Genomic DNA, 27,645 nt, shown 5'->3' on the forward strand with positions numbered 1-27,645 from the left:
ATGTTGGTGGTGATGGTGGTGGAGCTGGTGGTAGTGATGTTGGTGGTGATGGTGGTGGAGGTGGTGGTAATGATGTTGGTGGTGATGGTGGTGGAGGTGGTGGAGCTGGTGGTAGTGATGTTGGTAGTGATGGTGGTGGTTATGATGGTGGTAATGTTGGAGCTGGTGGTGAAAGTGGTGGTAATGTTGGAGCTGGTGGTTAACATACAGCAAGTTGGTACAGTAGGGGGTACAGCTGCTGGTGCATCTACCGGTCATCTCAGTCAGCCAACATATGGCACCTGCTGGATCTGTCCCGAGACCTCGTGCTGTCAGCGAGCCTTTGACACTTCACGTGGCCAAAAAGTGCACCGTCACTTAGTGACGAATGGCAGGTGTTGATATTTGCTGGTGGAGGTGATGATGTTGGAGTTTGTGGAGTGGGGGTGGTGTTGATGGTGGTTATGTTGGATCTAGTGGTGGTGGTGGCGGTGATGGTGGTGATGTTGGAGCTGGCGGTGATGGTGGTGATGTTGGAGCTGGTGGTAGTAGTGGTGATGGTGGTGGTGGTGATGTTGGAGCTTGTGGAGCTGGTGATGGTAGTGATGTTGGAGCTGGTGATGATTGTGGTGATGTTGGATCTGGTGGTGATGGTGGCGATGTTGGATCTGGTGATGGTAGTGATGTTGGATCTGGTGATGGTAGTGATGTTGGATCTGGTGATGGTAGTGATGTTGGAGCTGGTGGTGGCAGTGATGTTGGAGCTGGTGGTGATGGTGGTGATGTTGGAGCTGGTGGTGATGGTGGCGATGTTGGATCTGGTGATGGTAGTGATTATGAAGCTGGTGATGGTAGTGATGTTGGATCTGGTGATGGTAGTGATGTTGGAGCTGGTGGTGGCAGTGATGTTGGAGCTGGTGGTGATGGTGGTGATGTTGGAGGTGGTGGTGGTGATGGCGGGACCCTCACGGGACACGGGGCTGGCAATGCGAGTGTCTCTAAATATCCCTCTCCTCCACGTGCCCGGTCTATCTGTGGCTCCAAGCAACTTGACACCCCCCCTCCCTCTCCTCTCTCAACCCGCCCCCCTCTCAGCCACTCGCTCAACTCAGTCGTAGCGTTGATCTGTAGTAGCTCAGTCGACCCACCAGGTTCAAGTCCCCCCCCCCCTCGCCTTTCGTCGAGTACCTCTTTTGCTGTTGCTGCTGTTGCTGCTGCTGCTGTTGAGTTTTGCAGCGACTCTGCTCGTCGCAAGCGAGCCCCGGTGACTACTCGGCTGGATTTGGGGGATTTTTTTTTTTGGGGGGCGGGGAGGATTTGTTGTTGTTTTATCGCAGCCGCGAAGGAGAAGTCGTTCTGCTTTTCTTTTTGATCGTTCACTCGGTGAGTCCGCTGGAGGGAAGTCACCCGCAACCACCACCACCACCACCCAACCAAACGACCACCGTGTTGCGCCGATGGGCGAGCGACGCTGCTTTTGAGTGAAGTCTTCAGGAAATGTCCCGTGTCGTACTTGCAGGTCCCCCGTCGTAACGTGGTGGCTATGCGAGTCCCCTTGCTGCGTCGCTCAGTCGCTGAATCGCTCGGTGAATAGATCGGTCAACTTACTCAGTCACTCGAATGTCAAGCGAGTCGCTCAGTGAATAGATCAGTCTGTCAGTCAGTCAGCGCAGTGACTAGATCAGTCTGTCAGTCAGTCAGCTCAGTTCAGTGACTAGATCAGTCTGTCAGTCAGTCAGCTCAGTTCAGTGACTATATCAATCTGTCAGTCAGTCAGCTCGGTGACTAGATCAGTCAACTTACTCAGTCACTCGAATGTCAAGTGAGTCGCTCAGTGAATAGATCAGTCTGTCAGTCAGTCAGCTCAGTGACTAGATCAGTCAACTTACTCAGTCACTCGAATGTCAAGTGAGTCGCTCAGTGAATAGATCAGTCTGTCAGTCAGTCAGCTCAGTGACTAGATCAGTCAACTTACTCAGTCACTCGAATGTCAAGTGAGTCGCTCAGTTAATAGATCAGTCTGTTAGTCAGTCAGCTCAGTGACTAGATCAGTCAACTTACTCAGTCACTCGAATGTCAAGTGAGCCAGCTCAGTGACTAGATCAGTCTGTCAGTCAGTCAGCTCAGTGACTACATCAGTCAACTTACTCAGTCACTCGAATGTCAAGTGAGTCGCTCAGTGAATAGATCAGTCTGTTAGTCAGTCAGCTCAGTGACTAGATCAGTCTGTCAGTCAGTCAGCTCAGTGACTAGATCAGTCTGTCAGTCAGTCAGCTCAGTGACTATATCAGTCAACTTACTCAGGCACACGAATGTCAAGGGAGTCGATCAGTGAATAGATCAGTCTCTCAGTCAGTCAGCTCAGTGACTAGATCGGTCAACTTACTCAGTCACTAGAATGTCAAGTGAGTCGCTCAGTGAATAGATCAGTCTGTCAGTCAGCTCAGTGACTAGATCAGTCAACTTACTCAGTCACTTAACTTGTTCAGTAAGTCGCTCAGTGAGTCGATCAGTCGCCCAGTTAATAAACCAGTCAGTTGCTTAGGGGCCGTCCAGTGAATATGTTTCGGTCCGCTACTCAGTCGCTGAGTTGTTGAGTGAGTCACTCAGTGAGTCACTCAGTGAGTCGCTCAGTGAGTCGCTCAGGAATTGGCGTCAATTTGTACCAAGGCAGGGCTCATAAAGAGTTCGACTTAGACGCAGGGTGTATCTCAGTTACACATGCACGAGCCGAGTTGACTTTCATGAACGAATACGTTGAGCTATCATACTGTGGCCACACACACGGTGGCCACACACACTGTGGACACTAGGTGAACGCGTGCACGGTATCGGTCTAGGCGTGTAGTGTGAGTGGTTTCACTTATGTGCGTCTCTCTGCATCTCTCTCTCACTATCTGTACCAATATGTCTCTGTCTCTATCTGTCCGTGTCTCTATCTGTCGCTCTCTGTATCTATGCCCATGCCTCTATCTGTCTCTGCCTATCTCTGTATCTATATCTGTCTCTCTCTCTGTGTGTGTGTGTGAGTCCCTCCATTTGTGTGTGTGTTGGGAGCGGTGGTGTAGCGGTTTAGCGCTACGCTGCGCTACGAACCTGGCCATCCGAGTTCGATTCCCGCTCACGGCCAACACCGAGTGACGATTATCTGAACCGGTCCTGGGCCTCTCCTAGGTCGACTCAACCTCAAACGATACGTGGTGCGGTGCGTAAACATCGCCGCTGGGGAGACAAAGGCGTCCGGGCGTGGTGCTGGCCACCCACCCCCCTCGTGTGCCGTGCCGGCCTTCATAGGCGCTCGCTGAAGGCGCTTGCCCCAACAGTCCGTTCAGGCTATACGGAGGATCTTTGTGTGTGTGTGTGTGTGCGTGTCTCGGGGCAGCAGGGTGGAGATGCAGAAGGACACCACCTTCACCAAGATCTTCGTCGGGGGGCTGCCCTACCACACCACGGACGCGTCGCTCAGGAAGTACTTCGAGGCGTTCGGGGAGATCGATGAGGCGGTGGTGATCACCGACCGGCAGACGGGCAAGTCCCGCGGATATGGATTTGTGAGTTGGGACCCCCCCCACCCACCCTGCCCCCACTGCCCCCCTCCACCCACCCTGCCCCCACTGCCCCCCTCCACTCACCCTGCCCCCCCTCACTCACCCTGCCTCCCCCCCACCCTGCCCTCTCCCGACCCACCCTGCCCCCTGACGCCGAAACCAATAAATAATAAGCGGGCGAAATGCCAACTTCGGTAGCAAGGTAGCGGGTTGGTATGATAGAGGGCACCGTAGAAACTTGACGCATTATAATCCACATTGTGGTGAGGATGGTGGTGGTGAGTGTGAGGAGAGCGGTGGTGTAGCGGTTAGCGCTACGCTGCGCTACGAACCCGGCGACCCGAGTTCGATTCCCGCTCACGGCCATCAACATCGGCGGCGAAAACATGAACTTGCCCTGGGCCTCCCCTAGGTCGAATCAGCCTCAAATGAGCACAGGTGTAGTAAGCATCGCCACTGGGGAGACAAAGGCGGCCGGGCCTGGTGCTGGCCACCTACCCCCTCGTGTGCCGTACCGTCCTTCATAGGTGTCAAGGCTATACGGGGTATGTTTGCGTGACAAACCTTACTAATTGGCTGTGTCGGGTGGTGGCGATTTAACGACACAATTATATTTACGCGACCTAACCCAAAAAAAAGCCTCTATTATACACGGGGTATCTTGATCTTTGAGCTAGAGAAGAGTGCGTATTATAAACTAAACCATTTTTTATTTTACCAGGTAAGGCCCGCTGAGCTATATAGTTATATTTCAGAAGCGACCTGGCCACAAATCATAGCTCAACAAAGTGGCTCATCTTGTGGAAATGTATAGCAGCCACATACTCGAAACGCGTGATGTGTTGGTTATAAATGTGGAGGGAACAAACCGCAGGAACCAGAGAAAAATCCACGCGACCACGGGTGGAACACGCAAACTCCAAATATGCAGCAGCAGGCGTCGGGGTCGGGATTGAACCCACGACCTCCTGTAGGCCAGGCGCGGTAGTTCACATCTCCTAGCCACTGTGGTGCATTGTGTTAAGGTGACGGCATTTACTGGACCATCATCATCATCATACAGAATGAATGGTTAACCAGTATAGGGAGCTATGCCTTGACCTCACCCAGGTATCAATTCAATCAGCAGCACTCTGTTGTTGTACCTGTTACCACGTGGTACAGCCACGTGGTACAGCCATGGACAATTCTCGATCTGTACGTGGTCAGAAAATACGCTTCGTAGTGCTTGGGACCAAAGGACATCCCTGTGACACCACCCCCCCACCCCCCAAACGTGGACGGGAAATGTCTCTGACTCCCGGCCACGGGGCTTGACCCGGGGCCTGAGCACCGCCGATGACTGTTCTTAATGATCATGAGCAGAGGATGCAGAAGGGTCAAGAACCCCCCAATTCAAAGCCCTGGCGTCTGGACGGTGGTACCGTCTGTTCTCCTATAAGGCGTGTTTTCAGGACGCGAATTGGATTCGAATTGGATGTAACGCGATCGAGTGAACAGAACTACGCCGCGCGAGTAGGCACAGGCGGCTGTTCGGCTGCCTCGGCGTAGAGTCGTGGCGCAATGCATTGGGGATGCTGCTGGATGCTTCCAGAAGCTACCCACGCGCCTCAGGCTTTGTTCAGCCTGCGTACGCACCTCACGCGTTAACCCCGGACTGTGCTTTACCACGCCCTGTATTCAACATTACAACGCGATTTGTCCATAACGCGGTGTTCTTCAGGAACGCAACTACCGCCGCGTTGCAGGAGAACCGACCCGGGATTAGGCACTGGCCATTATACCCAGATGGACACACAGCGGAGGTGTAGGGGTTCCTGTTGAAATCTCCCCCCCCCCCCCCACCTTTGCTGAAGTAGACTGCCCGAGAAGATGGCATCCGTGCGAGGAACGACCCTGATCGGAGCTCTCTGCGCGTCTGGCCCAAGGCGCTGTTTGAATGGTTGCCATCTAGTCGGGAGTTTTACCCGTCAGCCCCCACCGAAGCGAAAGCACCTTCGCCCAGTGTGCTTTACTTCACCGAGCACTCGTGGTTGTGGAGAGAGTACACGGTGGCTAGGAGATGTTATCTCCCTCGCCTGGTATACAGGAGGTCGTGGGTTCGATCCCGACCCTGACAAGGCCTGCTGCTGTATATTTGGAGTTTGCGTGTCTCTCTCTCTCATAATCATCACGGTGGCTAGGAGATGTTAACTACCTCGCCTGGTATGCAGGAAGTCGTACGTTCGATTCCAACCCTGACGCCTGCTGCTGTATAATTGGAGTCTGCGTGTATCTCTCTCTCTCATCATCATCACGGTGGCTAGGATATGTTAACTACCTCGCCTGGTATACAGGAGGTCGTCCGTTCGATCCTGACCCTGTCGCCCGCTGCTGTATATTTGGAGTCTGCGTGTCTCTCTCTCTCTCTGACCGTGGTCGCGTGGATTTTTCTCCGGGTCCTCCGGTTTATCCCTCCACATTTAGAATCAACATCGCGCGTTTAGGGTATTGGGGCTGCTATGAATTTCCACGTGATAAGCCACTTCCGTTGGGCTATCATTTTCGACAGCCAGGTCACTTCTGAAAAATAGCTCCAATGGTCTTTATCAGGTTAAACAAATATATATCTTGTAGTTTAGTTTATTGCAGCAGAGGTCTCACTCAAAATCAGTCGAGCGACGTTATCGTTTAATAAAATGCACGCGTAACGCCCCGGAGGTCCCGTGTCATCGACAAGATCTGGGCACAGTCCCATCATCGGCGAGCGAACTGGTCCCCGGCGTGGGAATGTGGAATTGCCATCGCTGGCCTGGTGCCGGTCGAAGTCGCGTCCACTGGACTCTCGACCGTGGCGAAGTCGCATCCCGCCCAGGCCTCACCAGAGGGGCCGTGTACACGTGGTGTAGCGTGGAGCGGTAGCGCTGCGGTTAGCGCACTGCGCTGTGTGAACCCGACGGCCTAAGTTCGATTCGTGGCCACTGCTGCTCATTATTGGTGGCTGCGTGTACTCGCCTCGTCCGATGTATGCACACATCACGCACGCGTGTACACACACCTCGTGTATTCACATGCGTCTGTACGTGTATTCACCCCGCGTGTCCCCATCTGCGTGCATATACTCACCTGTACGTGAGTGTACTCCCATATGTGTACACACCTGCGCGCGCGTGTACGCGTCTGTGTGTGTATGAACTTGTGCGTGTACACACCTGCGTGCGTTTGTTGTGTACTCACCTGTATGTGTACTAACCTGTGTGTGTGTACTCACATGCGTGCGTGCGTATACTCACCTCACCTGTGCACCTGTGCGTGTGTACACACCTGTGCGTGTGTACACACCTGTGCGTGTGTACACACCTGTGCGTGTGTACACACCTGTGCGTGTGTACACACCTGTGTGCACTCACATGTACGCACGTGTGGTGCGCTCACCTTTGAGCGCGTGTGTACTCACCTGTGCGCACGCGTGGTGTACTCACCTGTACGCGTGCTCACCTGTGCACGCGTGTGCACACCTGCGCGCGCGTGCGTACTCACCTGTGCGTGTGTACTCACCTGTGCGCGCGTGCGTACTCACCTGTGCGTGTGTACTCACCTGTGCGCGCGTGCGTACTCACCTGTGCGCGCGTGCGTACTCACCTGTGCGTGTGTACTCACCTGTGCGTGCGTACTCATCTGTGCGTGTGTACTCACCTGTGCGTGTGTACTCACCTGTGCGCGCGTGCGTACTCACCTGTGCGTGTGTACTCACCTGTGCGTGTGTACTCACCTGTGCGTGTGTACTCACCTGTGCGTGCGTACTCACCTGTGCGTGCGTACTCACCTGTGCGCCGCCGCAGGTCACCATGTGTGAGCGCGGCGCGGCCGAGCGCGCCTGCAAGGACCCCAACCCGATCATCGACGGCAGGAAGGCGAACGTCAACCTCGCCTACATCGGGGCCAAGCCGCGCGTCATGCAGCCAGGCACGGGCAGGGCAGGGCAGGGCAGGGCAGGGCAGGGCAGGGCAGGGCAGGGCAGGGCAGGGCAGGGCAGGGCAGGGCAGGGCAGGGCAGGGCAGGGCACGTGGGGGAGGGCAGCACGCGTGTGGACATCTGTATGGGGGGGGGGGCGGGGGGGGGAGAGCTTTATAGCTCATCGGATTCATCCGGTATAAATGCATATTCTGATTGTGGCCGGGAAGATTGTGGGGAAGGCCAGCACGTGGGTGATGGTGGTGGGGCAGGGGGAGGGTCACGTGGAAGTATGGGAGGCAGGGCAGGTGTGGATATTTGTAGGATTTATAAGCGGGGCACGGGGTGACCAATAAGGTCTGAACTGGTCCACAATAAGCTTGGGCACCGATACGGGGTTGACAGCTATGGAAACGAGACTCCTCTTGCTCCCCTCTTGAGCTCTCTCGCTTGGCCCCGCCAACCCCGCGACCTGAAAAGCGCCAGGCCTCTCTCCGATGCTCAGATGCGTTGCTTCAGAGGGCCGCTCGGCTGATGGATGGATGAGCGTCGCATTTGGTTTCGAGAGTTGCAAACCCCGGAACTTCTTGTTATTGTTTTAATATCCACAATGCACCACCAGCATCACTGTGCATAACCAGTTTTGTGTCTTGTGTGTGTGTGTACACGTGTGTGTGTGGGTACACGTGTGTGTGTGTGTGGGTACACGTGTGTGTGTGTGTGGGTACACGTGTATGTGTGTGTGCGTGTGTACACGTGTGTGTGCGTGTGTACACGTGTGTGCGCGTGTGTACACGTGTGTGTGTGTGTACACGTGTGTGCGCGTGTGTACACGTGTGTGTGCGCGTACACGTGTGTGTGCGTACACGTGTGTGTGTGTGTACACGTGTGTGTGCGTACACGTGTGTGTGTGTGTGTGTGCAGGCTATGGATTTGGTGTTCAACAGTTCCCTACGTTTGTTCAGCGGCCCTACGGGTGAGTGACTTCACGCATTGAGAAGCTCGCACAAAGACAAAGATCCCCAACCTCCACCATCCGTCTAGCCGGCCCGCAAGAGTCTATGAAGGCTATTCGGGTGATCTTTGTCTTTGTAGGGAGCTGTGGTGCAGCCGTTAGCGCTACGCTGCGCTATGAACCCGGCCCTCCCCGAGTTCGATTCCCGCTCACGGCCAACACCGGTGACGATTATCTGAACCGGTCCTGGGCCTCCCCCTAGGTCGACTCAGCCTCAAATGAGCACCTGGTGCGGTGTGCAGTAAACATCGCCACTGGGGAGACAAAGGCGGCCGGGCGTGGTGCTGGCCACCCACCCCTCGTGCGCCGTACCGGCCTTCATAGGTGCTGCTCGCTAACAGCACTTGCCCCGCGAGTATGCTGAGGCTATACGGGGGATCTTTGTCTTTGCACACGTGACGCTCACATCACACGCTGGCGATTGTATTATCTGAACCGGTCCTGGGACTCCCGGCGTCCCGCAAATGAGTTGAGTACCTGGTGCGGTGTGTCTAAAACATCGGCATTGGGGAGACAAAGGCGGCCGGGCGTGGCGTTGGCCACCCACCCTTCGTAGAGGACTTACTTGCCCCAGCGGCCTGGATAAAGAAGGCTATATGGGGGGGGGGCATTTGTCTTTATTATGCTATTAACACGCGTGTGGAAGGAGCCGTCCATAAATGACGTCACGCATCTAGTGGGGGGGGGGGGGGGTCAGACATTTTTGACGATGCGTGACGAGGGGGGGGTGGGTTTGAGAAATGTGACGTCACATCAAAATGCGCAACTTTAAATAAATATAGACAACACGTTCTGCTTAATGAAATAGACTTTTTTTAATAAATGTTTTCTCCTACAACATCAGAGCGTGCAGCGCCACATTAAATACGCACTACAAATGGCAATAGTTTAAAGCGATTTGAAGCGTGTTTTATTATTTGAAGCATATCTTTTTTAGCTGTGACGTCATATTTGAGGTGGGGGGGCGTCTGACTTTTTGTGACGCCGTGTGACAAGGGGGCGGGGTCAAAATTTGTCAAAAATCGCGTGACGTCATGTATGCACGGCCCCAAGGCATCACATACGCGTGTGAACGTGTGTGTCTGTGTGTATGGGGAGCGGTAGTGTAGCGGTTAGCGCTACGCTGCGCTATGAACCTGGCGACCCGGGTTCGATTCCCGCTCACGGTCAACACCAGCGACGATTATCTGAACCGGTCCCGGGCCTCCCCTAGGTCGACTCAGCCTCAAATGAGTCACCTGGTGCGGTGTGTAAACATCGCCACTGGGGAGACAAAGGCGGTCGGGCGTGGTGCTGGCCACCCACCCCCTCGTGTACCGTTCCGGCCTTCATAGGTGCTCGCCAAAAGCACTTGCCCCTACAGTCTGTTAAGGCTATATGGGGGATCTTTGTCTTTATCTTTGTGTACGAGAAAGCCGTGTGTGTAAGTGCATGCTTGTGTGGACAGCGCGACGGAGATCCGGCGACCCGAGTTCGATTCCCGCTCACGACCACCAACATCGGTGGTGAACATTTGAACTGGTCGTGGGCATCCTCTAGGTCGACTCAGCCTTAAACGAGTACCTGGTACGGCGGGGAAACAATCCAGCGCCAGGGAGACAAAAGGGCGACCTTGCGGCGGTGTTCGCCACCCACTCATAGGTTGCTACTCGCTGACAGCACTTGCCCCTGCAGTCTGTTGGGGCTATACGGGGGTTCTTTGTGTTTGCGTGTGGATCCAGCGAGCCTCTTCCACATGGGGCTCACAGCTGATGCTCTCACTTAACAGGTGATGACGACAGCTGTGGACAACAGTTGCTCAGCCCTGGTACACACGTGTACACACATACACACACACACGTACATTCACTCACACACACACATTACAGACGTGAGAACACGCAAGTACACACATGTCCAACACACCAACAAACACATTCACGTAATGTGTTTGTTATACCTGTATGGTCATACATATAATCGGAGGTATATATGTATGTACCCGTATATGTATGTATAGATAGATGTATAGATACATACATATACCAGAGTACACAACAAAGCCTTTGGAGGCCGTCCATAAATGACGTCACGCACCTAGGGAGGGGGGAGGGGTCAGACATTTGTGACGAAGGGGAGGGGGGGGTTGAGAAATGTGACGTCACATAAAAATGCGCAACTTTTAATAATAATAAATATAGGCAACACGTTCTACTTAATTAAATAGACGTTTTAATAAATGTTTCCCCTACAACATCAGAGTCCAGCGCCACATTAGATACCCCCATATATAATCTATTGGGGCAAGTGCAGTCAAACAGCATCCTACTCACATCGTACAGTGCATTACACACAAGTACATACACCCAAACCCGCACACGCACACACACACACAAGCCCGCACATACATATTTATGCACACGCACACACAAGTACACACACCTGTGTAAGGCTCTAGACTGACCTTGAGCGAGCACGTGGCTGAACCACACCGCGCGCACGTGGGTAAGAAGGTGGTTTGACGTGGTGTGACGTGCCGTGACGTGGCGTGGCATGATTGGGTGTGCTGTGCCGTGCTGTGGGAAGCCATTGTCACTCACGTGGACCCTTTAACGCCTGTGCGAGGGTCATCGCGGTGGAACGAACAATTCCCCTCGTCGTTGTATTTACTCCTGCGGCGGGGCGGGGGGGGGGGTTACTTCGTGGATAATTTTGAGGCTTTGAGGCACGTTCACAATGTCCTCGTGGGGTAAAATCGCGGTGTTCCATGGTATAAGGGGGTCTGTATCGATCTCCCGCAAATTTCCACAGCGTCTCAGCGCGACTTGCAAACGCAATGCACACAACGGTAATCGGGGCGAGAAATGGGCAGAATGGGAAGAGAGAGGGGAAGACAACATCAGGGGGGAGGAAATAATGGAATACAACATAGATCGAGACCAACACGTTATTAAGAGCTATGGTTTGCGATCGAGATATGTTTGGGGTTGACCTAAACCAAAAAAAAACCATCCAGAATAGATGTGTTTTTTTTATTACATCGCGTAAATATAAATGTGCCTTATTCTTGGTTCTTTCGGTAAAGTCACGTAGAAGGGAAACAATAAAATAATAAAAATATAAAACGTGACTTTACCGAAAGAACCAAGAATATGAATCCATGCAGTCACGAAAGCTTTAAATCAAAATTCATAAATGTTGTGTCGTTAAACCCGCCACCACCCGACACAGCCAATCATTAAGGTTTGTCACTTAAACAGAACATGCCAATTCGTTACTATTGTTGGTGAGCAAAGCCAGAACATTTACAATTCGAGTACGACGTTTCGCCAGTAACTACAACCGGCATCATCAGGCGACAGCCAGATTTGTGGAGAAATCCTCCTCCCGTTTCGTTCCTGAAATAGAGAGGATAGATGTGATGTCGTCACACGTGGGCCAATCAAGTACGAAGGCCAGAGGGTGGAGGGGGGGGGGGGTTAATGCATGTGTATACATTACAAATTAATATCCATTACAGATTGGGTTATTAAACTGACCCCAAAAACAAATTGATGTATTGCTTACGAAATCCCTACCACGTATGAAGTGAACCAATTGGTCGTCCTATACACGGCGCACATGGTGGCTGGATATACACACAGCAAGGTAGCTGTGGATATGATTGGGGGGGGGGGGGGGGGTGGGAGTGGGGGAAGAATTGGCTTCACCCTTTCCGGCAGAAATACAGGGGGTGTTACGATGTTAAAACGTTAAATGGACACCCATCGCAAGGCATCAAGTCTGCATTAACCACGCATCATGCTTGTGGTGAAACACGCAAACAAAAACGTGCTTTGATAACGTTATGCATTGTCCTTGCAACTGATGGGTGGGGGGGGGGCTAATCGCAGAGACAGTCCTCCCTCATGGCCCTGTCTCGCCACCAGCGTTAGACCAATGAGCGCCAAATAGGCGCGCGGAAACACGGACGATGCAAATGTCAAAAGCATTAATAGCTCGGGTCGAGCGAGCAGTTGTGTCTGTGGGACCCCCCTTTTTCTGCCAGTGAACGCCAACGGCCTTGGCAGCCAAGCTCAGGGGTCGCCGGTGGCTGGGCCGGCGCTCGGCGTGAGAGAACGAGGCAAGGGGGCCACGCATTCATGACGAGATGGAGTGTTCGCGGAATATCAACATCGTAACAAGATGGCGAACATTCAAATCCGGCTCAGCTGTCCGTCTCGTCTCTGTCACCTAACGAGATTCGAAGCTTTCGTGACTGCAGGAATAATTTTTTGGTTCTTTCGGTAAAGTCACGTAGGAAGAAATTAAATTGAATAGTAATAGAACACGACGTTTCGATTGCAACACAAGCAACCATCATCAGGTACAAATGAATGAGAAAACAAAGCTAGTAAACTTGCAAATATAATTGAAATACAACACAGAGAGTCGGCCAACACAAACACTCAACACCCCACCTGGTTCATTACGTTCCTCCAAAGATTGCTAAATTTGAGAGAGAGAGATAAAACATAGACACACAGACAGACACCCAAGCAGAGAGAGACTCACACAGAGACAGAGAGAGACACAAACATAGGCACACAGAAAGACAACGTCTCTTTGTCGAGGCCTTAAACAGAGAGAGAGAGGGGCGGTGGGGCAGAGGGGGAGTTGTGAGGAATTCCTGCCCATAGCGGCCGGAGGAGAGAATGGACCCATAAAAAAAACACGGAACAAGCACGGTAGGAATCAAACTTAGTAAAATTAGGAAGTGCGATGCAATGCAACATAGAGAGTCGGTTAGCACACAGTTAACGCATAGCCTGGTCGATTACTTTCCCGTGCCGTCTTATCGCCGATTGTCGATGTTCTTCGGAGCAAGGCCCCCTCGGGCCCCTGGTGGCCTTTAGCGCGGCCCCCTGACGTGCCGCAACCCCCGACAGTACACAACAAATGTGAACACCCGAGGGTTTCCAATGTTTGGCTGCACTCACAATGATGTCTTATCGGCGAAAGTGCCCCCCTCCCCCCCCCCCACCTCTCTGATTATAATTAGCGAGCAACACTGCTCTCTACCCCTTCCGTCATCCTCATAGCTTGAAAGGGGGTGTGGGGGCGCGGTGACCTCCAAAAGTAAATTTCTCCTTCGGAGCCCCTCATGTGGACCAACAGCCGCACCGCTGCTGATGATGGTGGGGGGGGGGGGGGCAGTGGGGCATCCCCGTTTAACCGGAGAGACATTCCACCCGAGCAAGGAGACTGCGGTCATCGTCAGCGCTGAACCTGCACCCACCGAAATTCACAAATGTTGCACCCCGTGGCCACTGCGTCCCATGCCTTTGGCCGTGATCCTCAGCGCGAAGAACACAGGGGTTGTTTACAATCGAATCATCAGAGTTCGGCAGAGCTCATGCGGTTGGCTACGCACGCTGCGAAAGAAGTCCAACGTGCATACAAACATGCGTTGTTTTCTTGCTTCTGCTCCGAGGGCCCCAACAAACCCAACAACTTGTACTTGAGGTAGCAGCGCGCCCCACTTTCTCACCTGCCAGCCACCGTGCGCACGTGGGGCCCTCAATGCGATGTCGAAGAACCACCACCGTGATGGCCCATTTGTTCGCACAGACTCGCCACGACTCCACCACAGTAAATACGACAGGGTGCCGCAACGTGATCACCCCAGGTCACGACGGCGCATCGCCAACGTCCCCAGCTCCCTCTCGATGCATCTCTCTAGCGCGATGACGACGGCGTCTCTAAAAGGGTGACAATGTCAGCGACTCGGCTTGTTTTTCTAGCTTTGCTATTGGCAAAAGCTGGGATCAAACCCTGACTTTGTGGTGGCGTTTGGGTTTGTGGTGACCCACTGCGATGCTTGGGATTGTGGTGACGGGTTTGTTGTGTCTGGGTTTATTTTGGTGCCTGGGTTTGTGGTGATTGCAGTGTCTGGGTTTGTGGTGCCTCGATTTGCAGTGCTGGGATTTCCGATGTCTTGAGTTTTTTGGTGGCGCTTGCGTTTGTGGTGTCTTCCTTTGCCGTGTCTGGAATTCGTAAGGGCTAAGTTTGTGGTGTCTGGCCTTGCAGTGTCTGGGATTCGCGTTTCCTGGGTTTGTGGTGACTGACTGCAATACCCTGGCTTTGTGGTAATGGATTTGTGCTGTCTGCAGTATCTGGATTTTTTTGTGTCTGGATTTGCAGTGCCTTCATTCGTGCCGCTCAAGTTTGTAGTGACTGGGTCTCTGTATGGTTTGTAGAAGGCTAGGTTTGCAGTGCCTGGGTTTGTGGTGACTGGATTGTTTTTTTCTGTCCAGGTTTTTAGTGCGTGCATTTGCAGTGACCGAGTGCAGTGTCTGGGTTTGTTAGGCCTGGGTTTCTTTGGCTTGGGTTTGCTGTGTGTGGGTTTGTTAAGCCTGAGTTTTTGTGTGGGTGTGTTTTGTCTAGATGTGTTTTGTCTGGGTTTATTTTGCCTGGTTTTGTTCATTCTGGGCTTGTTTGATCTGGGTGTGTTTTGTCAAGGTCTCTTTTGTCTGGTTGTGTTTTGTCTGGGCATGTTTGATCTGGTTTGTTTGGTCTGGGATTGTTAATTCTGGGCTTGTTTTGTCTGGATTCGGACTGGGTTTGTTTATTCTGGATTTGCTAGGCCTGTGTTTTGTTTGGTCTGGGTTAGGCCTGGGTTTGTCTTGCCTCGGTTTGTCTTGTCTCAGTCTGGGGGTGTTATGTCTGGGTTTGTAGCCTGGTTTGTTTTGTCTAGGTTTGTTTGGCCTTGGGTTTATTAGGTCCAGTTTGTTAGGCCTGGTTTCTTGTCCAGATTTAAACCTGGGTTTTTTAGGCCCAGGTTTGTTTTTCGCGTGTTAGGCCTGGGTTTTCTTTTGGCCCGGGTTTGTTTTGTCTGGGTTTATTTGGCCTGTTTGTATTGCCTGGGTTTGTTGTGTCTTGACCGTGGTGTCACATTGAGAGTGAGCATAGGGGCATCAATTAGCCAAGCAGCTTTACGTTGCAGTTCATCCATCGAACCAAATTAGATAGGAACTCGGAGCTCCAGCGCAGATGTAGCTCCCAGTTATCCAGCCTCAGTCGACCTTGTGCAGGCCTTTTACCCCACCCAACTACTTTTAAATATTGTCTATTCATCTTACCGAGCCAGGCAACAGCCACTTCATCAACGGTGTGGTCCACCCGAGTCCACCGTCGAATGCAATCAGTAGGCACTCGTCGAGAATGTGTGGCGACGTGATCTGTCACTGACCACATCCACACGATGGGCTGTGGTCACGGCCCATGGTGTGGAGGTCACTTTGGCGCCCCAGATGTGAAGGTCACGTTGGCCCCCGAGGTATGGAGGTCACGTTGGCCCCCTGGGTGTGGAGATCACATTGGTCCCCCGAAGTGTGGAGGTTACGTTGGCCCCCTAGGTATGGGGGTCACGTTGGCCCCCTAAGTGAGGTCACGTTGACTCCATACGTGTGGAGGTCACGTTGGCCCCAGGGGTGGTCACATTGCCGCCCTAGGTGTGGAGGTCACGTTGGCCCTCTAGGTGTAGAGGTTACGTTTCCCCCCTAGGTGTGGTCACGTTGACGCCCTAGATGCAAAGGTCACGATGGCCCCAGGAGTAGAGGTCACATTGGCTCCCGAGGTGTTGGGGTCACGTTGGCGCCCTGGCTGTGGAGGTCAGAGATGTGTGCTCGTGGACCAGAGTGGGACCCACTTTAAGATGTTTTTCTTGTTCATGTTTTTGGTTTTTGTTTGTTGCGGTTGCACCCGATTCAAGAGCCGAATGGCTCACAGGGCTATACCAAATAAATGTAACTATGAACTATGGAACACACGATGAGCAGCTTAGAAAATCAAGCACGAGGCCGGACACAGGAAAAGGCTTTTACGATGTTTTGCAGTGCCTGGCTTTGTATTGACTGTACATTTGTATTTCCTTGATCTTGTGATGCCTGGACTTGTAGTGCCTCGATTGGTAGTGCCTTTAATTTGTGGTGCCTTGAGTTTGTGGTGCCTTCAGTTTGATGCCGTGGTATGCAGTTCCTGGGTTTCTAGTGCCTTGAGTTTTTGGTACCTTGGTATGTGGTGCCTGGGTTTGTGGTCTTGATCTTGTGGTGCCTGGGTTTGTGGTGTCCTGATCTTGTAGAGCCTTGAGTTTGCGGTGCCTTGGGGTGCCTTTGTATGCAGTGCCCTGGGTTTGTGGTGTCTTGATCTTGTGGTGCCTTGAGTTTGGGGTGTCTTGGGGTGCCTTGGTATGCAGTGCCCTGGGTTTGTGGTGTCTTGATCCTGTGGTGCCTTGAGTTTGTGGTGTCTTGATCTTGTGGTGCCTTGAGTTTGTGGTGTCTTGATCTTGTAGTGCCTTGAGTTTGGGGTGTCTTGGGGTGCCTTGGTATGCAGTGCCCTGGGTTTGTGGTGTCTTGATTTTGTGGTGCCTTGAGTTTGTGGTGCTTTGGTTCGTGTTGCCTTGGGTTTGTGGTGCCTTGATCTTGTGGTGCCTTGAGTTTGTGGTGTCTTGATCTTGTAGTGCCTTGAGTTTGGGGTGTCTTGGGGTGCCTTGGTATGCAGTGCCCTGGATTTGTGGTGTATTGATCTTGTGGTGCCTTGAGTTTGTGGTGCTTTGGTTCGTGGTGCCTTGGGTTTGTGGTGCCCTGGGTTTTTAGTTTTCGCTGCGTGTTGGATGCTGTGGCGGTGTTGTGCAGTGTGGAGGTATTTTGTGTTGGATGAGTATTCGGTGTGAGTCGTGTATCGGGTGATCTGTGCGTGATCCTTGTGTTGTGTACACTGCGTGAGACGTGGTGTATGTGTGTCTTGTGTTGTGTACACTGCGTGAGACGTGGTGTGTGTGATCCTTGTTGTGTACACTGCGTGAGACGTGGTGTGTCTTGTGTTGTGTACACTGCGTGAGACGTGGTGTGTCTTGTGTTGTGTACACTGCGTGAGACGTGATGTGTCTTGTGTTGTGTACACTGCGTGAGACGTGGTATGTGTGTCTTGTGTTGTGTACACTGCGTGAGACGTGGTGTGTGTGTCTTGTGTACACTGCGTGAGACGTGGTGTGTGTGATCCTTGTGTTGTGTACACTGCGTGAGATGTGGTGTGTGTCTTGTGTTGTGTACACTGCGTGAGACATGGTGTGTGTGATCCTTGTGTTGTGTACACTGCGTGAGACGTGGTGTGTGTCTTGTGTTGTGTACACTGCGTGAGACGTGGTGTGTGTGATCCTTGTGTTGTGTACACTGCGTGAGACGTGATGTGTGTGTCATCCTTGTTGATGGTGAGTGGTGGTGTAGCGGTTCGCGCTTTGCACTACATAAACGAAGAACCCGAGTTCGATTCACACTCAAGACCAATAACAGCGGTAAATGTGAACCGGTCCTGGGCCTCCCTTACGTCGACCCGGCTTGAAATGCCTTCCTAGGTGCGGTGCGTATTGCCACTGGGGAGACAAAGGCGGTCGGGCGTGGTGCTGGCCACCCACCCCCTCGTGTGCCGTGCCGGCCTTCATAGGTGCTACTCGCTAACAGCACTTGCCCCAACAGTCTGTTAAGGCTATACGGGGGTTCTTTGTGCAGTACTGTATTTGTCTTTGTTGTGTACACTGCGTGAGAAGTGATTGACGCACAATGTCCGACGTTTCGCTCTGCGTCCTTCTTCAGCTCCACGCGGTACAACCTGCGTATGGTGTAGTGAAGGTGTGGTAGTGAGGGTGTGGTAGTGAGGGTGTGGTGAGGGTGTGGTAGTGAAGGTGCGGTAGTGAGGGTGTAGTAGTGAGGGTGTAGTGAGGGTGTGGTAGTGAGGGTGGTGTAGTGATGGTGTGGTAGTGAGGGTGTGGTAGTGAGGGTGTAGTGAGGGTGGAGTAGTGAGGGTGTGGTAGTGAGGGTGTAGTGAGGGTGTGGTAGTGAGGGTGTAGTGAGGGTGTGGTAGTGAGGGTGTAGTAGTGAGGGTGTAGTAGTGAGGGTGTGGTAATGAGGGTGGTGTAGTGATGGTGTGGTAGTGAGGGTGTAGTAGTGAGGGTGTAGTGAGTGTGTGGTAGTGAGGGTGTAGTGAGGGTGTGGTAGTGAGGGTGTAGTAGTGAGGGTGTGGTAGTGAGGGTGTAGTGAGGGTGGTGTAGTGATGGTGTGGTAGTGAGGGTGTGGTGAGGATGTGGTGTAGTGAGGGTGTGGTAGTGAGGGTGGTGTAGTGAGGGTGTGGTAGTGAGGGTGGTGTAGTGAGGGTGTAGTAGTGAGGGTGCGGTAGTGAGGGTGCGGTAGTGAGGGTGTGGTAGTGAGGGTGTGGTAGTGAGGTTGTGGTGTAGTGAGTGTGTGGTAGTGATGGTGTAGTAGTGAGGGTGTGGTAGTGAGGGTGTAGTAGTGAGGGTGTGGTAGTGAGGGTGTGGTAGTGAGGGTGTGGTGAGGGTGTAGTAGTGAAGGTGTGGTAATGAGGGTGTGGTAGTGAGGGTGTAGTGACGGTGTGGTGAAGGTGTGGTAGTGAGGGTGTAGTAGTGAGGGTGTAGTAGTGAGGGTGTAGTGAGGGTGTGGTAGTGAGGGTGTGGTAGTGAGGGTGTGGTAGTGAGGGTGTAGTAGTGAGGGTGTAGTAGTGAGGGTGTAGTGAGGGTGTGGTAGTGAGGGTGTGGTAGTGAGGGTGTGGTAGTGAGGGTGTGGTAGTGAGTGTGTGGTAGTGAGGGTGTGGTAGTGAGGGTGTGGTAGTGAGGGTGTGGTAGTGAGGGTGTGGTAGTGAGGGTGTGGTAGTGAGTGTGTGGTAGTGAAGGTGTGGTAGTGAGGGTGTGGTAGTGAGGGTGTGGTAGTGAGGGTGTGGTAGTGAGGGTGTAGTGAGGGTGGAGTAGTGAGGGTGTGGTAGTGAGGGTGTAGTGAGGGTGTGGTAGTGAGGGTGTAGTGAGGGTGTGGTAGTGAGGGTGTGGTAGTGAGGGTGTAGTGAGGGTGTGGTAGTGAGGGTGTAGTGAGGGTGTGGTAGTGAGGGTGTAGTAGTGAGGGTGTAGTAGTGAGGGTGTGGTAGTGAGGGTGTGGTAGTGAGGGTGTGGTAGTGAGGGTGTAGTAGTGAGGGTGTGGTAGTGAGGGTGTGGTAGTGAAGGTGTGGTAGTGAGGGTGTAGTAGTGAGGGTGTGGTAGTGAGGGTGTGGTAGTGAGGGTGGTGTAGTGATGGTGTGGTAGTGAGGGTGTGGTAGTGAGGGTGTAGTGAGGGTGTGGTTGTGAGGGTGTGGTAGTGAGGGTGTGGTAGTGAGGGTGTAGTGAGGGTGTGGTGTAGTGAGGGTGTGGTAGTGAGGGTGTGGTAGTGAGGGTGTGGTAGTGAGGGTGTGGTAGTGAGGGTGTGGTTGTGAGGGTGTGGTAGTGAGGGTGTGGTAGTGAAGGTGTGGTAGTGAGGGTGTGGTAGTGAGGGTGTGGTAGTGAGTGTGTAGTAGTGAGTGTGTGGTAGTGAGTGTGTGGTAGTGAGTGTGTGGTAGTGAAGGTGTGGTAGTGAGGGTGCGGTAGTGAGGGTGTAGTGAGGGTGTGGTAGTGAGGGTGTGGTAGTGAGGGTGTGGTAGTGAGGGTGTGGTAGTGAGGGTGGTGTAGTGAGGGTGTAGTAGTGAGGGTGTAGTAGTGAGGGTGTAGTGAGGGTGTGGTAGTGAGGGTGTGGTTGTGAGGGTGTGGTAGTGAGGGTGTGGTAGTGAGGGTGTGGTAGTGAGGGTGGTGTAGTGAGGGTGTAGTAGTGAGGGTGTAGTAGTGAGGGTGTAGTGAGGGTGTGGTAGTGAGGGTGTGGTTGTGAGGGTGTGGTAGTGAGGGTGTGGTAGTGAGGGTGTGGTAGTGAGGGTGCGGTAGTGAGGTTGTGGTGCAGTGACGGTGTAGTGAGGGTGTGGTGAGGGTGTGGTAGTGAGGGTGTAGTAGTGAGGGTGTAGTGAGGTTGTAGTGAGGGTGTGGTAGTGAAAGTGTGTAGTATGTGCTGTGTACTGTACGTGTGGTGTGTACAGTGTGGTGAGCGTGGTGAGTGTACAGTGTGGTGAGTGTACAGTGCGTGTGTGTGTAGTCAGTGCTGTGTATATAACACCGTGACAAGCTGGAGTGAGTGTACAGTGTGGTGTGGAGTGAGTGTACAGTGTGGTGTGGAGTGAGTGTACAGTGTGGTGTGGAGTGAGTGTACAGTGTGGTGTGGAGTGAGTGGAACAGTGTGGTGTGGAGTGAGTGGAACAGTGTGGTGTTGAGTGAGTGGACAGTGTGGTGTGGAGTGAGTGGAACAGTGTGGTGTGGAGTGAGTGTACAGTGTGGTGTGGAGTGAGTGTACAGTGTGGTGTGGAGTGAGTGTACAGTGTGGTGTGGAGTGAGTGGAACAGCTGATGCTCCGATTTCTCCTCTCTGACCCTCGACGTCCATATCGGTCCCTCGCTCTCTGTCCATCGCTCCCCCCTCGCATTCCCCACCCTACCTCGCCCCTCTCTCTCTCTCCTCAACTTTGTTTCAAGTCTTCCCTCCCCACCCCCCGTCCATCTCTTGTCACCTTCCTACCCCCCTCTCTCTCTCTACCTCCTGCGGTGCCTCGCCTCTCAATCTCGGCGTGTCCCTTCTGTGCTGTGTCCCGCGCCTCCGCTCTGTCTCTCCCCCACCCATTGTATCTCCCGTTTCTCCATTCGTCTCCTTCACCTGCCCGCTCGCTCTCTGTGTGGCTCTCTGATTCCCCCCCCATCCCTGCCTGTACCCCTCGCCCGTGACTCCCGCTCAACGCCACTCTTCTCTCAAGTCTCGTCCACCTGCTGATCTCCCCTCTTGTCAATAACCCCCTCTTGTCAATAACCCCCTCTTCTGCTCTCTCTCTCTCTCATCCCGACTCTCCCAACTCTCCCCTCAACACCAACTCTCCCTCCTACTCACCTCTCACCCCAACTCTCACCCCACCTCTCTCACCCCAACTCTCACCCCACCTCTCTCACCCCAACTCTCACCCCACCTCTCCCACCCCAACTCTCACCCCACCCCAACTCTCACCCCACCTCTCCCACCCCAACTCTCACCCCACCTCTCTCACCCCAACTCTCCCCTCTCCATCCCCCGCACCACCCCTGCCCACCACCGCCGCCGCCCGCAGACTGCAGGCCCAGTACGTCTACCCGCAGGCCTTCGTGCAGCCCAGCCTCATGATGGCGCACGCCCCGGGCCTCTCGGCCGCCGCGGCCGCCGCCGCCGGCTCCCCGTCGCTCTCCTCCTCCTCGCAGTCCGCGGCCGCCGCGGCCGCAGCGGCGGCCGCCGCGGCCTCCTCCTCCCCGTACCTCGACTACTCCTCGGCCGCCGCGGCCGCGGCCTACGCGGCCCAGTACAACGCCGCCGTGGCCGCCGCCGCGGCCTACGAGCCCTACCCGTACGTGGCGTCGCCGGGCTACGCCGTGGCCGGCTACGGCTACGTGCCCCAGGGGGCGGGCGCGATGATCGCGGCCGGCGGAGGGGTCTCCCCGCCGGCGCCGTCCCCCGCCGCCGGAGGGGGGCCCCAGGCCTCGGCCTACGCGGCGGCGTTCCAGGGCGCGCACCACCTGCAGGGCGACCGCCTCTGAGCGGCCGCGGTGTGGGTTGGGGCGGGGGGCAGGGTTCGTAGTCGCGGTGTGCCGCGTGGTCGTGTGAGAGTGGGGGAGTTGCGCGGGGTGAGGTGGTGCAGGAGGATGCGGTGCTGAGTGGGATTGCCGGTGGCAAGGTCGGCGGCCTCTGCTGAGGAGGAGGAGGTTCGTGAAGGACGCTACTGCTGCTGCTGGGGGAACTTGGAGGCAGTCGCCCTCCAGCAACAACGGAGGGCGGAGAGTAGCCACGCTCACAACAACGAGCGGAGCGCGGGGCGGATAAAGCGCAGCGAGTTGGCGCGGTAGGGGGAGCGCAGCCGGTCACCTCAGTCAACTCAACCCACGGCACCTGCTGGGGTCTGCCCTGTGACCTCTTGCCAGCGAGCCTTCAACACTGCACGTAGCCTCAAAGTGCACCTAGCCTGGCACAAACACGGTGGTGACGTCACCGCCACGAAGTGGCGAATTGTTCGGGATAAATAAGCAATTCAATTGTATCACAACTACTACCACGTGGCCTAACTAAAAACAATAATTTAAACTTTTTTTGGTTATTTTATCAGGTAAGGCCCCACTGAGCTACGTAGCCCTTTTTCAAAAGCGACTCAGCTATCACACGTGACAGCTCAACAAAGTGGCTTACCACGTGGACATTTACAGCAGCCAAATACTCTAAACGCGTCTTTGTAAATGTGGAGGGAAAAATCCAATGGGAGAGAGAGACATGCAAACTCCAAATACACAGCAGGCGTCAGAGTAGGGATTGAAATCAAGGCCTTCTGCGTACCAGGCGAGGGAGTTAACATCTCGCCACCGTGGCGCCCAAATACGGCCTCATTGTACCTGGCTACGACCACCCGCCGTTGTAAGGTAGCCTTGTGCGTGTGCTCGTTTTGGGCGGTCACATCTGACCACAGGTAAGGAGAGTGACCCCGTGTCTCAATGTGGAACCAACGACCCAGTGGGCAGTAGCCATCGCCACGTGTTCGTCACAACGGCCTCGCGACGTCACAATAGACGCCCGGGTCTGAGCCAATCGGCACTCAGCGGCTGAACCGGAAGCAGATCACCTCGCTTTCTGGAATTGCGCGTGTTGTGTCTGCGTGGGGCGCGGTCGTGTAGCGGTTAGCGCGCTGCGCTACGAACCCGGCAACCAGAGTTTGATTCCCGCTCGCTGCTACCGACGCCAGTGACGATTCGGTCGACTTGGCCACAAATGAGCACCTGGTGCGATGTGTCAACATTGCTACTGGGGAGATAATGGCGGCCGGGCTTGGTGTTGGCCTCCCACCCCCTTCTGAGACATGCCGGCCTTCATAGTTGCTACTCGTTCATAGCACTTGCCCCAACAGTCAGTGTACGTTATACGGGGGGGTGCGGGGCGTCTCTGTCTTTGTGTGCGCGGGTGCGATGTGCGGATGTGTAAATGGCCTGATAAGGTAAATGTAAGTCATTGCAAATAAAATAATGTAAGGTCTAATAAAGTCAAATGGTCTCACGTTGTCAATTGAGTGTGACGTCAGGGAGCTCCTTTGGTTGACGACCGGAGGTGACCGCGTTGCCTTCTCAGACGCTGGCCTCGTCTCAGTATGAACGAAGGGTACAGGCGCAGCCCCTGCAACGTCGTTACTCCAGGCAGAAAGGACCTCCGTTGGGAGGGAGCTGGCCTCAGTACCTGGCGAGACGAGCAGTGGGCGTGGTCTACATGAGCTGTGGGCGGGGTTACCTGAGCAGTGGGCGGGGCTAGCCTAAGTGGGCAGTTTTTCCTGAACTGTGGGCCGGGCTACCTGAGCTGTGGGCAGGGCGTCCCGAGAAATGGGCCGGGCTACCTGAGCAGTGGGCGGGGTTACTTTGGAGGTGGGCGGGGTTGCGAGGAGAGTAGGCGGGCCCTGTGGGCAAGAGAAAGGACGGTGTTCGACGGTCGAGACTAACAACGGATTGGCAGTCGAAACGGCGAAGGCACTTCCACCGCAGGAGATGGAGCGATGAAATCGCCTCGAGTGCAGGCAGTGCAGGCGCTGGGTGGATTGTTTGCATCGCGAGATCGTGACGGATCCTACTATTTCACTTTGTTTTACCAGGTAAGGTCCACTGAGCTATATAGCTCTTTTTTTCAGAAGCGACCTGTCCACAAATGATAGCTCAACGAAGTGGAAATTTAGAGCAGCCAAATACTCTAAACGCGTGGTGTCGAGTCTAAATGTGGAGGGGAAAACCGGAGGACCCGTCGAAAAATCCACGCGACCGCAGGGAGAACGCGCAAACTCCAAATATACAGCAAGCAGGCGTCAGGGTCGGTATCGAACCCACGACCTCCTGCATACCAGGCGAGGTAAATAACATCTTGCCACCGAGACGGGAGTGGCTTAGGGAGGAGGCCCTTCATCCAGCAGTGGATCGATCACGGCTGATTATAATGGTGACGATGGATCTGGAAGACAAGAGGAGCACTCGAAGAGAGCGACTCGTGGCACCTTCCGGAAGGTGCAGACGTCCGCCAATACGAGGCTCGCCAGTGATGCGTGGGGAGTCAATCATGAACATTGAGACAGGTCTCAGCGACGGAAGGAGGCCCTGGTGGGAGATTTAAATGAGTATGGATTCAACTCCTTTATTTAACTACGTGAGAGACCATTGTGAATAGGCATAAATCTACGAGTATTTTAATCCCCCGTGCGGTTTGCTGTTAATGTAAAAATGAATGTATCTGGTGGGATCCAAATGATATGAATTATGAATGATCTTCGTGGGAGTGGTGGCGCAGTAGCCAGCGCACTGCCCGACGAATCCGGTTTTCCGAGTTCGCTTTGCAGCCACGGCCAACATCAGTGGGCAGTATATGAGCCAGTCCTGGGCCTCCCCTAGGTCGACTAAACCTCATAACAATACCTGGTCCTCGGTGTAAATATCAGCACTGGGGAGACGAAGGCGGCGGCCAGGTGTGGTCTTGGTCATGTGCCGGGCCGGCCTTAATCGGTGTTCACTAACACAACTTGCCCCAACAGCCTAAAACATCTATCCTGGTGATGTGTCTTTGTATGGGCCATGTAGCCTCCATGCCCAAGCAACTTCTGTTTGGCCGAATAGAGAGGGGTAATCGGGCTTCACACAAGCTAGAGAAGAGATGGAGCTGATGCGGTACAGGAGGATGTGGAGCTGAGTGGGCTTGCTGATGACCGGTACCAGCGGTGTCAAGATCGGCCTCTGTGGAGGAGGTTCGTGAAGGACGCTGCTACTGGGAAGTTGGAGACAGTCGCCCTCCAACACCAAACGGAGGGTGGAGGAGCGACGCTCGCAACAAAGAGTGGCGCGCCGTACGGCTAAAAGGTGTTATGGTAGTGCTCATCATGATGTTTACAGCGCTCTGAGCCAATGGTAGTCCACGTTTATATGGCGGGGGGGGGGGGGGGGCGAGTCTATCTTTTGGACAACCACTGTGGATAGTCACTCGTCGGGCCACCGTTCGCACGGAGCGATGTTTGCAAAAAGCGTGACGAGAAGGGTGTTTTAATGCGACAGCGAAATGCATATTTTTAAAATATGAAGCAAATATAACAGATTAACCCTTAGGCATTAATATTACCACTGCCCTCGAATATATATACACACGCGTGCACGCACACATGCACACGTCCACACACACACACATGCATGAGAAGACGGTCAGGAGCTTTGAGAACTGTGGATACCCACCCCGACTGGAGATGTGTGAAAAAAGAGCTTTATAGCTCATTGGATTCCTCCTGTATAAATTCATATTCTGATACAAGTGTAGTAACATAGCATCGGTCACTTAGCAGCATAGCGCTGGCTGCTGGTAGGGAAGGGGGATCTGCAGTTACAGCAGCCCTGACTGACAGCAGGTCACGTGACAGACCAAAGAGAGGGATGTAGGGGAAAGGTTATGGAAGGGGCACATCGAGAACCCGCTTGTGGGTTCCAGAAGGGGGGCGTGGCCTTGGGGGCGGAGCCAGGCCACGCGGACCTCGTGGCTGTCGTTTGGAGTGGGATCCCCGTCGTGCTGCTGCTGGAGTCTTCGTCGCCGCCACCACCTTCACCGTCGCGGCGTCGCCAATGAGGCAGTCTGCCAGCTGTCCTGAATGGGAACCGTAGTTGCTAAAGTCTGAACTGCTAAGGCTTTCAGAATCCCCTTTTAACGCTGCCGTCAATCGATGGCGCTTCTGATTGGCTGCAGATGTGACGTGAACTCCTTTTGCATACGACGTCTCGGACAACAACAACAACAAGGTACAGGCGCAGCCCTGCAAATGCTCACACCACATTGCCTTGCGATAGGGGCCTCGACTATAGAGGGAGCTCTTGAGAGCGTCCCCCCCCCACTTCCATGCTGGTGCAGATCGTCTTGTAGGTTTATTTTTTTATTGTACAAAGTATATATTTAAAACTAGTTCAACCAAGTAATATTTAAAACTACTTTTAATTTTTATCAAGTAAGGCCGACTGTGCAATGTAGCTATTTTTGACACGCGACCAGGCCATCACAAATGATAGCTCAACGAAGTGGCTTATCGTCACTTGGAAATGTATAGCAGCCAAATACTCTTTGTCATTTGAAAAATAAGAATAGGTTTAATAATAGATTGGATCACAAGTGACGACATCATATTAATCCCTCTTTTTAAGAACGAAACAGGAGGATTTCTACACAAATCTGGCTGTCGCCCAATGATGCTAGTTGCAATTACTGGCAAAACGTCGTAATCGAATTGTAAATGTTGTGTATTGATTTTCCAACACACCAGTGTGCTGTACGAGTAACGAATTGACATGTTTTGTTTACGTGACAAACCTTGCTAATTGGCTGTGTCTGGTGGTGGCTGCTTTAACGCCACATTTATATTTACCCGATCTAACCCAAAAAAAACCTCTATTTTGGATAATACTGGTCGCGAAAGCCTACGTGTTGAACAGGTTTTGACCTTTCTGGTAATACAACAAGTGTTAAGATGTTCAAACACCAGGTAGATACCTTTTTCAAGGAATCAAGTCCGCATTAACCACACACAGTACTTGTGGTAAACATACAAACATGCTCCGCTAATATATGCATTGTTTTTTTTAATTGATTGGCCTACACCAGAGACAGTCTTCTTTATAGCCTACTCTCAAAAGTGTCAGACCAGAGGACGCCAAAGGCAAACAGAACGAAGACAATGCACGTATCAGAGCATTTATCGATCTGGGTGAGCAGCTATATCATAGGATTTTTTTTTTGCCAGTATCAAGGTATGAAAAATAAGCGCGTTAACCAAAGCGCTGTACAGTGAATTAACGATGGTACAAATACACACTGTGGGGCATGGGACCAGATGGATCTGGGCGCGGTGAACGTTATAGATATGAGGATGATGATAATGACGATGATGTGATGACTAATTGAATGAGTCGATGGGAGGGTATCATCTACTGCAGCATTACTCTCCGTCCGTTCAATTATTATTGTCGTTCGCATTTTTGCTCACCACATTTTTCACAACAGCCGCTCCCTGTCAGTGTGTGGGTGCAAAGATCCAGCTTTTTTTTTCTAAGTCTATTTTAGGCATGAGAAATTACATTTCATTATGGAATGCAACTGGAAAGGCACCATGGACAGGTCATTAATAGAATCCTAAGGGCCTCCCTTACCACCACCACCACCACCACGACTGTCTTCAGCCTTGCCTTGTATCATCTGCTGAATGAGTC

General features: G+C 53.3%; 1 protein-coding gene across 2 annotated transcripts; it reads left to right on the top strand.

Moving 5' to 3' along the window:
- The first annotated feature begins 1,116 nt into the window (after positions 1–1,116).
- LOC116951452 (RNA-binding protein 24-like) lies at positions 1,117–23,429 on the top strand. 2 transcript variants are annotated; one of them, XM_076073820.1, is made up of 5 exons: positions 1,117–1,362; positions 3,365–3,530; positions 7,349–7,472; positions 8,385–8,436; positions 21,480–23,429. In XM_076073820.1, exons 2-5 carry the CDS (start codon positions 3,372–3,374, stop codon positions 21,937–21,939), a joined length of 795 nt encoding a protein of 264 aa, XP_075929935.1. In that variant the 5' UTR covers positions 1,117–1,362; positions 3,365–3,371; the 3' UTR covers positions 21,940–23,429. The 2 variants fall into 2 exon arrangements, with proteins under 2 accessions (XP_075929935.1, XP_075929934.1); XM_076073819.1 differs by having other exon boundaries at positions 1,118–1,362; positions 3,362–3,530.
- The last annotated feature ends 4,216 nt before the right edge of the window (positions 23,430–27,645 follow it).

Source organism: Petromyzon marinus, chromosome 43 (genome assembly GCF_048934315.1).
Source record: "Petromyzon marinus isolate PM22_M1 ecotype Great Lakes invasive population chromosome 43, UKy_Petmar_22M1.pri1.0, whole genome shotgun sequence".
NCBI classification, from domain to species: domain Eukaryota; kingdom Metazoa; phylum Chordata; class Hyperoartia; order Petromyzontiformes; family Petromyzontidae; genus Petromyzon; species Petromyzon marinus.

Excerpts from the sequence above, each read along its gene's own strand:
- LOC116951452 (XM_076073820.1), top strand. The coding sequence starts at position 3,372 with ATGCAGAAGGACACCACCTTCACCAAGATCTTCGTCGGGGGGCTGCCC. Across the intron at positions 3,531-7,348 it reads AGTCCCGCGGATATGGATTT|GTCACCATGTGTGAGCGCGG; the intron begins GTGAGTTGGGAC and ends GCGCCGCCGCAG. Across the intron at positions 7,473-8,384 it reads GCCGCGCGTCATGCAGCCAG|GCTATGGATTTGGTGTTCAA; the intron begins GCACGGGCAGGG and ends GTGTGTGTGCAG.